General features: G+C 33.3%; 2 protein-coding genes across 2 annotated transcripts; both read right to left on the reverse strand.

Moving 5' to 3' along the window:
• Positions 1-11,697: 11,697 nt before the first annotated feature.
• LOC110661352 (early nodulin-75-like) lies at positions 11,698-12,168 on the reverse strand. Its single transcript, XM_021819966.1, has one exon. It carries the CDS (start codon positions 12,166-12,168, stop codon positions 11,698-11,700), a length of 471 nt encoding a protein of 156 aa, XP_021675658.1.
• Positions 12,169-14,732: 2,564 nt separating this feature from the next.
• Positions 14,733-15,140, reverse strand: LOC110661351 (early nodulin-75-like). The gene has a single exon (XM_021819965.1). The coding sequence runs from the start codon at positions 15,138-15,140 to the stop codon at positions 14,733-14,735; it is 408 nt and encodes a 135-aa protein (XP_021675657.1).
• Between the last annotated feature and the right edge of the window lie 316 nt (positions 15,141-15,456).

A 15,456-nucleotide genomic window follows, 5' to 3' on the forward strand; every position in this document is an offset into this window, starting at 1 on the left:
GGAAAATCAAGCTATTCCAATGCAATGCTATCACTATAAAGTGCGAAAGAAAAAGTTAGCTTCACTATCTCATTTGATTAACAATGAAGCTTCGAAAGTTAAGCTCAAGCCTCCATCAAAATCACTCAAAGGAGGAGATTCATCTAAAGTTTGTAAGAATATTCTTCAAGATATAGTTAGGATTCTGAACAAAGCAATAGGTATTTTCACATATAATGGGAAAAAGTTGAAGTATAAATTCATTTCAGCACTTGTTGTGAAGGGAGGTAATTCCAACCATCAGGTGCTTTGAAAAGAAGGTCAACCTTAAGACCTTAAACAAGCGCTTCTTGGGAGGCAACCCAAGCATATCCTTTTATAGTTTATTAATTTTCTATTTCATCTCATTTTAGTTTTTACCCTCAATAAACTCAAAAGTGTTATTTTTTTATCTTTTATAGGTTGTTCATGAAGAATGGGCAAATTGAGACTTGTAGCAAAGAAAGGAAGAATTGAGAGGGAGCAAGTATAAAGCAAATTTATGCATTTATCTAGTCCCTGTGAACAGTAACACTTTTAAACTTGTGCTAAATTGCTAATATTGAAATATACTTGATAGCACATGTTTGATTTTGTGTCTTGTGTAAATTTTGTGAAATACAACTTGAATGAGGATCAATTTTGATATTTAGGACTGATGTGATCTTTATTAAAGTGCAAAAATAGTGTTTGTTAAGTTTTACCTTTTAGTGTATATATAGTTTTTATAGTTTGTTAGAATTTGTATTTTTTGTTTAAGTTATTGTTTATGTTACTGTTCATGTTGCTTGAGAAGTCAATTTCTATGTCTTTTCTGCAATTTTTGAATGCTTGGAACTTGTCTCAAATGCTACTGAAAATGTGCTTTGGGTATAAGCTTAGGAATAAGACCATTTCATTAAGTTTGCAAAGGGTAATCAAAATTTATGCCTAATTTGAGCTAATTACCACATGCTTGTATTATGCTTGATAAGTTTATGAGAGATGATGAGTTTAAATTCTTCAATTTTGTGGTGTTAATGTTTATTTGATAATTGCTGAGGGTCATGATAGCATTCCATAGCATTTGGACTGTTTTTGGTAAGTGAAATCACAATTTTTTCCAAAACCTGCCGAAATTTGCTGATGATGTTGCTTACCCTAAGCTGTACCCTATGCAAATTCTGCTTAACCCTAAGTAAATTTGTGCTTGACCCTAAGCATTACCCAGAATCTTTAATTTTAGCAATTGTTACATGCTTAAGCTAAGCAACTACCCTATGCAAGTCATGCTTAACCTTAAGTAATTTTGTGCTTACCCCAGCAAAATGCCTTGTGCCAATAGTAGACCCACAAGCAGCAAGCTAAATAATAGTAAAGCCTTGATAGCAGAGCTTGAACAGTAGCAGTAGTTTAGTACTAGTTTTAGTTCTTCAATTCAGTTTTAGTTTCTGTTTTAGGTTTATTTTGTAATCTATTTATTTTAATCTTCAAACTTTAGTAATAGTTGCAATACTTTGGTGACTAGTTTTTATGATTATATTTGCATTCATTTCCTTTAGTTTAGTTTATTTTATTTTATCTTCTGATATGGATATAGTTATTCTATGAATGCTTTTTGGTTTTATTCTTGATTTAACTGTTAGATCTTATTTCATTACACTTTTTCATCTTTTTGCACATTATTTTTGTACTTTATCTTTTATTCAGTCCTAATTTTGTTGATATTGATGAGTTACACAATTTACTTTGAGTTGCATATGTTTAACATCATTTTGAGGTAACAGCTTACCCTTCTACTATTTATGCTTATGGTATGTTGCCAATGCTTATGCTTTTGGTTACCCTACGCAACAGGTTAAGCAAGATCTTAAGTAGTGTAAATTCATACATTTGGGATACTTTTTCACATTTTTCTCTCTAAAGCTTCATTGTTAATATTATTTTGAGCTAATTTTAGAATTCTTGAGCTTATATTGATTTAATCCCCAATTGTATATATTTCATTAATTGATTAGTTCACACAATTTTGCCCATCTTTGCATTCATTTTAGACATTGAGGACAATGTTTCATTTGAGTTTGGGGGTGAGGACAAAATTTTTAAAATTTTCTTTAAAATTTTCATTCATTCATTCATTTATTGCATTTCATTCATTCATATATAGATAATCCATACACTTATACATATAACACACACATGTCTATACTGATATACATACATTTGCATATAGTTTTCATATAGATTACACTTAGTTTTAATTTGATTTATGCATTCATTTTAGGATCATGTATATCATAAAAATAATTTTTTACCTTGTTCTTAGAGGATTGAGAATTGCTTTGAAGAGAAATTGAGCTTACTTTTAGAAGGGTTTGATAGATTGAAAGTTCTGGATAGGTGCAAGGTTATTAGATCCTTGCCTTAGTTTATATCTTCTTAGCCAAGGGTCATCCAATCAATTGCATTGAGTTTGAGTGCTTAGAGAAAACTCTAGGGTAAGAAGTAGCTAATTAATGTCTCACTTCCTAGAACAATCCTTCTAAACCTTTCAAGGTGAAATCATAGCATGCACTTGAAAAAAAGAAATGATCTAGGCATTCTTTAAATTTTAAACCCATATTTTAGCCTTAGCCAACCTCACTTTAAAATTTCCCTTTGGAACCAATTTGAGCCTACGTTTATCCCTCTTATTTCTTTGGAACCCACATTTATGCCTAGCTATAAACCTAAACACATACCTACCCTCCATGAGAATAATTCTTTGAGTGATATACCTACCTATAAACCTAAACACATACCTACCCTCCATGAGAATAATTCTTTGAGTGATAGTGTAATGGCCCGGCCCACTAGTGATACTATCCGCTCTGAGCCGAAGCCCTCACGGTTTTAAAACGCGTCACTAGGGGTTACAAACCACCAACTTATAAACCCAGCATCTCTCTCGTGTTTTGTCGATGTGGGATTTGCCTAGGGTGTTACAATCCACCCCCCTTATGGGACTCAGCGTCCTCGCTGAGGTTTGCCCCACCATCGTTCAAGGTTGCACGCGGAGCGGCTCTGATACCACAAATGTAACGGCCCGGCCCACTAGTGATACTGTCCGCTCTGAGCCGAAGCTCTCACGGTTTTAAAACGCGTCACTAGGGGTTACGAACCTTCAACTTATAAACCCAGCATCTCTCCCGTGTTTTGTTGATGTGGCTGATACCACTAAATGTGATGCCCCTTACCCGTCTATTGTATAGTCGAGCAAGAAGTGCCACATTCAGTGCCGGAACACCCTATCTTGTCTTGTCATATCTATTGTAAATTTTAATGTCATTTAAATTTGGTAATTTATGTGTAGAAATTTTTTTTTTATATACCTTATTTCTATGGAGACCCGGACAGATCCTCCTCTGTTTTATTAGCATCTGGCGGGTTCCACTATCACGTGTTAACATATTCATATTCATTTCACACATTTCCATATCATATTCTCTTGTATCATATCATTTACAATTATTTATGAGATCTAAAAATGAAGTATCATCTATTGCATTCATATAGAAATTCATAGATAATAAATTACAAGTTTTCATTTCAATCTCAAAGTTTAATTACAGGTCCAAAATGAAATACATCATGACTAAACATAATGAACCAAAATACTAGTCTATACATGGGCCCTACCAAAATACAAAAGACTGGTGAGGTGACTCTAGTCGGTGGCAGATCTGGTCGGAACTCTGTTCGAATACTACTGTGGCGGTTGCTGATCTTCAATACCTACGCGATGGAAAACCAACGCGCTAAGCATAACACTTAGTGGTGCATAATTTATAATATCAATAATTAAACAATTGAATTAATATCTGCAAATCATAATTTTTGGGTCTTTTACATTTTTATTTCTCTTTGGAAACAATTAACATTATTGGGATCTTTCCTGTTTACTTATTGTATATTCAGTATTAATTAATTATTATCAATGCCCAAGAAACCTATAACAACTTATAAAAGCTGGATACACGGGAGTATATGGGTTAGACAGCCATATGTCTACCCAGTATACATACATCGGAGCACGAGGCGGTATCGGGCACGAGACCCGCTGTCAGGCTTGTAAAGCCAGAAATAAAGTAGGCACAATGGCCAGTAAGTAGGCATATAGCCTGTAGAACAATCATACCAGACATATATTATCAGTTCATGATTTTCTCGATAGGCAGTACTGCTATCTGTAGTCCCTAATTGGTATACCAATTTATCCAACTAAATAAATAAGTCTAGGTATACTATGGGCAATTAAATATTTTTAATTAATTTAGCACTATTCACTGTTACTATTTTTTAGTACTGTTCATTGGTACTATTAATTTCATATTAATAGGACATTAGTCCCAATTTACATATTCATATCATTTTTAATATTTAATTATCCTTATGAGTATTTTAATTATCCTATATAGCATTTTTCCTATGAACCTTTCAATAGGTTCATGTTGATGTGTTATCTTTATCTAGGAATTTGACTAGGTTGAGATGTCTATTTAGTCATAATTCCTTCATAACAATTTCTCCTCTATGCTTAAACTTGAATTTCAGTTTTTGAATCACTGAGTTTGGGGTTATAGAACTCAAGTTATGGACAAAATACCAAAGGAATAGTATTTTGGGACATTTTCTGGGTTGGCAGTTTCAGTGACCCAACTTGTGCTAACCATTTGAATTGGTTAAAGGCAAAACTGGGTTAAGTGGTCTTCATGAAAAGTGTAGCCCTATGTCTAAACTTTCCATGGGTAAAATTTTAGGTCATTTGGACCAGTATAGAGAGAGTTATGACCAAATGAACACATACTGTTCATTTGGTCATTTTCTAGGTTGGGTGCAGGGAAATCCGAATTTGGGCAGTATTTAGCTCAAGTTTTGGACAGAATTTGAGCATGGATTCTTCATGGAAAATGGGCTATTTTGGGTCTAGTTTCACCTCCAATTGGCCTCATACCAATTGGGGTCACACAATTTTATTTATGGCCTAAAATGTACACTGCCCTCAACAAACACAACCTGCAGAAAATTGACACTTCCAAAACTTAATCTCCTCCAACTTCCTTACTTTAATTTGCATGCAATACACTTCTATAAGCAACAATCTCATCCCAATTAGGTCAAATTTCAAGCATTTACACAAAATCTCCAAGTCATGTACACAAACCCTAATTTCCAAGTTTCAAACTCAATCAATTCAATCCCTTTTCACTTCTCATACATATAATCATATCAATCATCATCTCTAAACTCATTTACATTATTTGAACACAATAAAGCCCAACACATTTCATGGCTGCCAAAATTTGGGGACATCATGGGTTCATGAATTTCTTGTTAATTTCTTGAAATCTCCACTTATCTCAAGTCACTTTCAAGTATTAAAAGAAGAAGGAAGGGAGAAAAGCACTAACCTCTTATGACCCAACTTGAAAATTTTCCCAAAACTTCAACTTTCCTTCTCCCTATGGGTACCTAGAGCTTCCTTATGATGTGGGCTAAATTTTTAATGAAGGGGACCATGGGTTTTGGTGGATAAATGAAGAGAAACTCAAGCTCAAAGCTTGAGCAAAAATGGTGGAGGGGGGAGAACATGGAAACGGCAAGGAGAGAGAGAAGAGGAAATGAAGAAGACTTGTGGTTGGTGAATTTTTGTCTATTGTGTCTTATATATATATATTCTATAATTATTGTACTTTATTTTTTTTTAAAATGCCATAAGTCTATTTCCTTTCTTTTCTTTTCTTTCCTTTTCTTTTCTTTTCTTTTCTTCTTCTTTCTCTTCTCATTTTCCAAATTCAAATTCATAAATTTAGTTTATGTTAATTATTTTATTTCCTAATTTTAATTTGACATTTAAGTCAAAATTCACCTCTAGGGGTAAAATGACCAAAATGCCTTTCATGGTGCTCCTCGGGTTATTTTTATTATTTTATACTAATTTATAAATTCTCTAAACTTTATTTATTTTTCTCAAAATTTTTTTTTCCTATATTTTTTTAATATTTATTTCATTAATTTATATCTCCTCACTATAGTTTAAGTATAGTTCCAGACATCCTGACTATCCGAACAGACATTAGTCGTCGGAACAGTAAAATATACGGACTATTTACGGTGAGGGCGTTACAGATAGGTACACTTAAAAAATTAATAATAATAATAATAATAATAATAATAATAATAATAATAATAATAATAATAATATAAATATAAAAAGAAAAAGAAAAAAAATATAATAATTAGTTCGGATAAGTGACTAAAGTAAAAAGGCTAGCAAATTCAATTATAGTATGTAAAGTAATTCACCACCCAAGTACATGAAGAAATGAGTTTGGGGGTGAATTGAAAGGGATAATTGTAATTCAAAGTCAATTTTATTTATGTAATCCCTCCAAAAGCTTCAAAATTATATGCTAGCATTGGTGAATAGTTGTAAAGTTCCTTCTCCCATTTGATTATTAAAAAAAAAAAGAAAAGGAAAAAAAAATTGTGTGTCTTGATCTTTTAATAATTTGATTATTCTCATATTTTGTTACCTTTATCCTTTCTTTGTTAGCCACATTATCACCCCCTTAGCCCCATTACAACCCTTGAAAGTCTTTTTGATCTTTTAATGGTGTTTTGCTACATTAGTGGAGATTGGAATAGGAGAATTGCCTATGGGATTGGGATATCATTAATCCATTCATTTACTTCCATCATTATTTGAGACACTTTAGTTTATGGATTACTCTATAGTCTATATAGGAATGATTATTCTTTGTGATTGATTGGTTTGGGCTTGATGATATGGATAATTGACCTAAGGCTAAGCAGTGATAACTTTGGTAAGGATTGAATTCTTTGTACCTTGAAAGTGAGTATATGGTTTGTTGGTGGCTAAAAGTAAGCTTGAGAGTTTGAATAAGTAATTTTTATAAATTTAAGGTAAGGTAACCCAAATTGCATTAATTATTTTTAATTTGCTTGAGGACAAGCAAAGGTTTGAGTTTGGGGAAATTTGTTGCACTAATTTTATATAGGCATTTTATGATAGTTTTGCATCTATTTTGCCCTTATATTTTAGTATATTTTATGTTTTTAGCTTTATTTTAGCTTATTTGTCAACTTTAGTTACTTTATATTTGATTTTTGTAATTTTATTATTTTTAATAGGTTTTTGTGGTAAATTGAGGGTCAATGAGTGCATTAGAAAGTGATTTGAAGAAATTTGGAGCTCTTTGAGCATGGAGGAAAGTTAAAGAAATCAAGTCTTAAAAGATCAAGTTAGCCGAAATTTGCTTGAGACTTTGCTTATGATGTTGCTTTAGGGTATGTTATATTGCTTAACCTTAAGCCTGGTCAAACCACAAGTCAAGCAAGGCTTAAATCCTACACATTCAAGCTTTCATCCCAAAACCTGTAGAGAATTGCTTAAGATCCTACTTGAGATCCTGCTTAGGGTAAGCAGCAGTGCTTAAGGTGCAGCACAGGTCAAGCTAAAAGTCAAGCATGTGCAAAAAAACTCATTTTATTCCAAGCCTGTCTAGATTTGCTGAGAGTCTGCTTAACCTTAAGCAGACAGTACACCAGAGGCTGAAATTTACTGAAGAAGCTGCTTAGGGTTAAGCAATACCCTAAGCAGACTGCCCAGAATGTGAATAATACTGCTGACTTGGATAATTTTATACCTCATTTCCTATCCGCTCCTTGGCTCTTATCTATTTTTAGGGAAACCTTTGGGACCATATAAAAGCATCATTTTCTAGCTTTTGCCATAAGAGGAAATAATAAGAAACAAAAGGGAAAAAAAATTTATAAAGATAGAGAGGAGGAGGACGCCATTATTTATGAGGAAGAGGAGCTGCTGCAACCATCTCTGGATGCTTCAGAAATCAGAGTTTTGGGTTATTCTACATGGATTTTTCTATTTTTAGTCCTCTTATCATGTTTTTCTTTACTTTTCCATCAATCTCTCTTGTAAATACCAACATGAGTGAGTAAACTCTTTGGATTTCAGAGTTGGAGAAATATGTTTTAGATTAATTTGTGGATTTGGACTAGTTATTTCCATATTTTATATAAATATGAGTTTTGATTCCTTCCTTGTGTGCTTGATTTACTTGCCTAATGTTGGTACCCATTGGGTATTATGTTAATCTTTGATTGAAAGACCGAAAGGTGAAAGTCATTGATAGATAATCAATGATTGAAACTTAAAATTACCTACATTTAGAAATAAACTAGGATTTTAAGAGGAATTAATCATTGGTTACAAAACTTAATGGGTTTTAAAATAATCAAATAACATACGAAAGTAGGTTTGGTTATTTTAGAACACACTTTGGTTTGCTGGAAAAAGATATCAAAGGAATGTAGAATCAATCACCTTCAACTCTATTTTTCTCTAAAAATTAGAATACCTAAGACAAATCTCAATTAATTTATGCATAAACCCCCAACTCTGGAATCACTTTTAACATAATTAGACTTTGATTTAAATTACTCGTTATTAATTTAGTTTAATTATAAACTAGATTTAGAATTTATTTATTTGCTCTTTACCCATTCCAATTAGATTAATCAATTTACTTTGCTCATTTACATTTACCATTTATTCATCAATCATTAGCTCAAATAATCACTTCATTCATAGTTTGGTACTCAAACGGCAAATCCTTGTGGGAACGATACTTAACTCATTACTCTATTACTTGAGACGACCCGTATACTTGTGAAGGCACATCAATATCTCACAACTCTACCACAAATGGTAGAAACAGATCTCACTTTTTATCCCAATCGAGTTACAGCACGAAACTTTAGGGTCGGGTTACAATTCAGACCCATGAAAATATATCCAAAAATTCAAGCCACAAAAAATAACAGTTATTCCATATAGGGTAGTCTATATGGAATGACAAACTAATGATGAAAAAATATGTATACATGATAGGTCTCAAAAAATTGTAACCATCAGATTTTTTTTTTTCTAAATTTCAATAACTATATTTGTATATTTGTCAATCACCTACTATTTTGTTATTACATGTAAGGTGCTGACATGCTATCACTATTTCACAACATAATTTCTCCTCTGGGAGGTTTATCCAAGTGATTCTCCACCTTTTCTTTTAAGATGTGTTCTGAACGTGAAGGATTATCTTTGCTAGGTCACTCGTTAAAGGGTGTTTGTGCTCCAGAGGTGACTTTTTAAATGGTAGTTTGTGTTCCCTGAGTAGCTTTTCAAATGTTAGTTTATATTCTAGAGTCATCCAAAGTTCTTTTGGTCAGATTATATACAATAATTTTTTTTTTCTACCACCTAGAGAAAATAGTCTCTTTGTCACATGGAAAAAACATGTGATTAGAGAGGAAAAAAGTGAGAGATTATTAATTTCATTTACTAAAGATAAGGGAGATACATTATTGGCAGAAAAAGATATTTTTGTTGTATCTAAGGTATGTCTAGATTAATTCTAGTCTAAGTATTCAACAGAATCTGGTTGAAAGAATTTTAGATAATAATAAATTGAAATTTTATTATTCCTACAATACAAATTAAAATTAAAGGATAGTAAGAAAATAACCCTCAAAATTGAGAAAGTAAAATTTATTTCATTTGTTGCACGTGTATGGCTAGCACGCAGTAAAAAATTCTTCTCTATTAATTTAAATCAAAATGTAAATAATGACATTATGTCAAACATTATGTATATAAAAAAAGGTATCGTGGCACATGTCCAACATACACAGGATATGCCGTAATAAAAAAAATTTCTACACTTAAAATTTATATATAATAAAAGTTTTATAAATTATTATTATTATTATTTAAATTAATAATTAAATATTTATTTCATAATATAAAATTTAATTGAGGTTTGAATTATAAATTTTAAAAATTTTAAAAATAATTATAATATTATTGTGATGGCAATGTAATATGAATTTGCTTCTACTAGACAGTGATATATAGCCTGCCGACAATCTTTTAGCTCCTTCCAATCACGTGAGTGGATGTTAAGTGAAAAAATTATTATGTTGAGTAAACAATTAGTGCGGTTATCATAAGTTTAATATTATATGAGAATAAATTTAATAATTATTAAATTAAATATTTATATTAATATTTAATTTAATAATTATTAAATTTATTTTTATATAAAATTGATCGTTAATTTGGACCAATTTCAACGTGAAGGGGTCCATTTGGTTTTGAGTAGCCACTAGCTAGTTGAAAAATTAGAAGTTTGACAAATTGGCAAATTATGCATCCCTTTCTACTTTGACAATCACTAGTGGTGGATATACTAAATAGAGAGGTAAGATCACTGCCGGTGGTCTTGTTTTTATTCATTTTGCTGTTCTGGTGGTGCTCTAGTTGTTTCGTTTTGTTTCTCTGTTTTCTTTGGCCTATTTCTATTGGCCTTGGCAGTTTCTCTCCTTTGCTCTTAAATAAAATTTTCTTTGTTTATAAAAAAAATCACAAGAGGCCAATTAATTGCCATTCAATGATCTTTTCCTTTTCCACTAAAAACTTTTGGAGTATTTAGGTGTATTAAATCTATACTTTGGGATTATTTAATCACCGTTTGGGACATATTTAAGCCTAAACATCGCAATAAAGATAAGAACTACAGAAATAGCAGCCCCAGTGCTGCTACGGTGGATAAGATAAAACGATTTCATTAATTATTACTTTTCTTCCATAGTTCACAAGGAAACTGTGTGATATATTATCAATTATCCATTGGGATTTAATCATTTTTCAAGTGCGGTATAATTAGGCCAACAAGCACCAAGATTGCCATCTGCTTAAGCCATTATACCTTCTTTCCATGCAAATTGACATATACCAATTGTAGTGTTTAATTTGGTTATAGAATAAACTATATAATATTTAATTAATCTATACTTCTACATGGATTTGCCCACGAATATTCTTTTCAATCTCTAGGTTAAAACAATGTTATCTAACTGTTAGCACAACTAAAAATAATTATGAAATCTGCGTAAATAGCCGGTTCGCCAAGTTTCTGATGAGCTTTGAAAGCATTCTCATTCTTTGAGACCAATGGATAAGTATATGCACTCATGCATTTTAATAGTAGCAATTAGAATCTTCAACTGTATTGATAAAGATTTAGTTGTGGAAGAGTTGAGGCAAACTTTTTTCTGATTTGGAAATAAAGCACAGGAAAATGGAGACATCAGCTTTAATTTTTTTATTTCTTTTTACGGTGGATCGGGCAGAGAACAAAGTAGTTGATTCATTCATCATGAAGTCTTTTGCCATTTATCACTAAATTTCCAACATCCGAGGAATAAAAAATGTCTACTATTTCGTCATTTGATTAAGACAGGCGATTGTGAATAATCCCATTGCTAAAACATTATGCATTATCTTCACATTCACACATTATTTATTTATTTAGATAAAAGAAATGGTCTCATAATTAATCTAGCAAACGTGGTTTCATATCGATAATAGTACTGTCTCACACACCAACGATAATTAACTATATTGCAACAGCATACTTCACACAGAGAAGTGCTTATAAGCTACATGGATAGTAACACATGTAGGAGACTACAACATTGAAATGCCAGCTCTTATTCCTATCTATAAGAGTGTAACGACTATGACCATCCATGCCGTGTTGTAGCTATACGCAGTCATCACTTGGCTGATGGCGGTTTATGGGATGGCTTCAACTTCCGCGGTGGCTTGTGCTCCGGTGATGATTTCTCACCCTTATTCTTGGGAAACTCTGGTTCATGGGGTGGTTTATGTTCTGGGGATGGCCTCTTCCCTTTACTTTTGGGAGGCTCTTGTTCATGGGGTGGTTTATATTCCAGAGGTGGCTTCTCCCACCTACCTTTGGGAGGTTGATCTGAAAGATCCTCCATCTTTTCTATCAAGATGTGCCCTAGATGTAGAGGATTACCCTTGACAAGTGGCTTTTTAAAAGGTGGTATGTGCTCTAGAGGTGACTTTTCAAATGGTGGTTTGTGTTTTGAAGGTGACTTTTCAAATGGTGGTTTGTGTTCTGGGGATGGCTTCTCCTTTTTACCTTTAGGAGGCTCATCTGAGTGATACTCTGCCTTTTCTATCAAGATGTGTCTGATGCATACATTTTGCATAGTCATTTAAGTTTAATTTCATAGCCATTTTACTTGATTATTAATCACTTTTAGCTAATTTCATTAGTTATTTAGATAGTTTTTCATTATTGCCAATTTTTGGATTAATTTGTAATTTTACTTTGTTTTGTAGGTAAAATGGTGTTTTTGAGGGACTAAAAAGAAATTTTGCCATTGAGGAGTGATTTCTACAGCCAAAGATGTCAAAAACAAGTTTCAAAGTTGAAGTATGCATTAGCCAAATTGCGCATAACTTGCCGTATAAGTTATGCAGTTCTGCATAAGGAGAAGAAACAATGTCCCAAACACCTGCCGAAATCTGCATAAGTTGCCGCATAACTTATACAGATTCGTGTCTCCCTTATGCAACCTAACAGAATTGTGCATAACTTATGCAGTCTTGCACCTTGCTCATGCGATTTCGCCTGAGAGCCGTAAACTAGTCAGCGCATAAGGGACTGCATAACTTATGCAGTCCCACAAAGACTTCATAATGAGCTGGCAGAAGATTCTCTCAGAAAATCACACCTCAAACACACCATTTTAGGGCTCCTTGTCAGAAAAAGTTATAAATAGACTCTTATCCCATTTTAGAAAGGGAGAAGAAAAAGAGAGGAAAAGGGAAAGAAAGAAGGCAGCAGCTGAAGAGTAAAAAACGTCACTACCACCATTCCCAGCCAGATTTGGAATTTTACTTCTTTTCTTGCATATTTCCTACCTTTCTAGTATTGGGTTTCTTATTTCTTAGCTTAGATTAAAGCTTTATTTCCATATAAACTCAAAATATCTTGTAAATATTATGGATAGTGAGTAGTTTTCTTTGATTCTAGAGTAAGGGATGTAATATTTGAGATATTTTGTGGATTTTGATTGGGTAATCCATATTTTGTGGTCTTAATGAGTTTTATTCATTTCTTGTGTGCTCAATGACATGCTTAGTGTAGGATCCCATTAAGTGATGTTCTTAATCCATGGTTGAGGCACCGAAAGGAGAAAACCTTATAATAGATAATCAAGAAATTGGATTTAATTAACTTATATCTAGAAATAGACTAAGGATTAAGAGGATTTACAGATTAATTAAGGAACTTAATGGGTCTTGATTAACTTTAACTCCACGAAAGTAGGATTAGATTGATTAAGGCACTCTTTGTCCCACTCGAAAGGGTATTCAAAGGATTTAAGAATTAATCTCCTTAAAACCCATAAGTTCCACAAGATTGGATAACCAATTTAAAAATCCCAAAATAGCTTGAATATGAACTCCCAAACTCCGGAATCGCCTTTTTATAATTGTTAATTTCTAATTAAATTTAATTACTTGCCATTTTAAATCTTGCCATATTTCAATTTGCTTATTTTAATTTGATGTAAATTTAGTTAAATCATTACATTGTTGAATAGATCATTAATTTTACACATATAGAATTCATACTTCAATATCCATCAATTTATTGCTTTAATTTCAAAAATAGTTTGAATTAGTCAACTTTTTATATCAAAAATTCAATCATTAACACAACTCCTCGTGGGAACGATATCTTTTCTATATTACTTGTACGACTCGTGCACTTGCGGTTGGGCCACATCAGTGTCCTGGGTGTGGAGGATTACCCTTGCTAGGTGGCTTTTTAAAGGATGGTTTGTGCTCTGGGGGTGGCTTTTCAAATGGTGGTTTGTGTTCCGGGGGTGGCTTTTCAAATGGTGGCTTGTATTTCAAGGGTGACTTTTCAAATGGTGGTTTGTGTTCCGAAGGTGGCTTTTCAAATGGTGGTTTATATTCTAGGGGTGGCTTTTCAAACCGTGGTTTGTATTTCGAGGATGGCTTTTCAAATGGTGGTTTATATTCTGGGGGTGGCTTTTCAAACAGTAGTCTGTATTCAAAGGGTGGCTTTTCAAATGATGGTTTGTGTTCCAAGGGTGGCTTCTCCCTTTTATCTTTAAGAGGCTCATCTTAGTGATCCTCTGCCTTCTCTATCAAGATGTGTCCTGGCTGTAGAGGATTACCCTCATTAGGTGGCTTTTCAAATGGTGGTTTATGTTCTGAAGGTGGCTTTTCAAATGGTGGTTTGTGTTTCAAAGGTGGATTTTCAAATGGTGGTTTGTATTATGGGGGTGGATTTTCAAATGGTGGTTTGTGTTTTGGGGGCAGATTTGCAAATGGTGGTTTACTTTCTGGGGGTGGCTTCTCTCTTTTGCCTTTAGGAGGCTCATTTGAGTGATCATCTGTCTTCTCTATCAAGATATGTAACACCCTAGGCAAATCCCACATCGGCAAAACACGAGAGAGATGCTGGGTTTATAAGTTGGTGGTTCGTAATCCCTATTGACGCGTTTTAAAACGGTGAGGGCTTCGGCCTAGAGCGGACAATATCACTAGTGGTCCGGGCCGTTACATTTGTGGTATCAGAGCCGCTCCGCATGCAACCTTGAGCGATGGTGGGGCAAACCTCAGCGAGGACGCTGAGTCCCATAAGGGGGGTGGATTGTAACACCCTAGGCAAATCCCATATCTGTAAAACACGGGAGAGATACTGGGTGTTTTGCCGATGTGGGATTTGCCTAGGGTGTTACAAGATATGTCCTGGGTGTGGAGTATTACCCTTACCAGGTGGCTTTTCAAATGGTGATTTGTGTTCTGGGGATGGTTTTTCAAATGATGCTTTGTGTTCCAGGGGTGGCTTTTCAAAGAGGGGTTTGTGCTCCAAGGGAGGTTTTTCAAATGATGGGGATGGCTTTTCAAATAATGGTTTGCATTGTGAAAGTGACTTTTCAAAGGGTGGCCTGTGTTTCGAGAGTGACTTTTCCCCCTTATCGTTAGGAGGCTTATCCTCCAAGAAAAAGTGTTCATGATGATGTTTATGCGATGATTTTTCCACTCTACCCTTAAAAGGCAGGTGATTATCAGAGAGCGAGGAAGATGTAGAGAGAACTACAGCTCCAAGGAGAAACAACACTATTAAGTATCTAGGAGACATCATTGATCTTGAGCTTTAGTGATGCAACACTAGAAGGATTGAGTAGCCTTTTATAGTGATTATTGGGACCTATATTACGCATTACGCAAGTCTTTTTTATATAATAACAACGTATAGATGTAGATTATGAGCACTCTTTTAATGAAAGATAAGCTTTGTCCTCGATATATATATATATAAAAAGATCTATAAAGTTACGTAAAAATTTTGTTAGGTATGATAATTCAACATAATAAATAATAACATATAATGATTTTTATATTTTATTATTTAAATTTTATATCTTGTAATTAATTATCAAATTTTTATATATTTT

The sequence above is a fragment of the Hevea brasiliensis genome, chromosome 4 (assembly GCF_030052815.1).
Source record: "Hevea brasiliensis isolate MT/VB/25A 57/8 chromosome 4, ASM3005281v1, whole genome shotgun sequence".
Lineage (NCBI taxonomy): Eukaryota > Viridiplantae > Streptophyta > Magnoliopsida > Malpighiales > Euphorbiaceae > Hevea > Hevea brasiliensis.

What these genes read in the sequence shown, in the direction of transcription:
- LOC110661352 (XM_021819966.1), bottom strand. Translation starts at nt 12,168, where the DNA reads ATGACTATGCAAAATGTATGCATCAGACACATCTTGATAGAAAAGGCA.
- LOC110661351 (XM_021819965.1), bottom strand. Translation starts at nt 15,140, where the DNA reads ATGTCTCCTAGATACTTAATAGTGTTGTTTCTCCTTGGAGCTGTAGTT.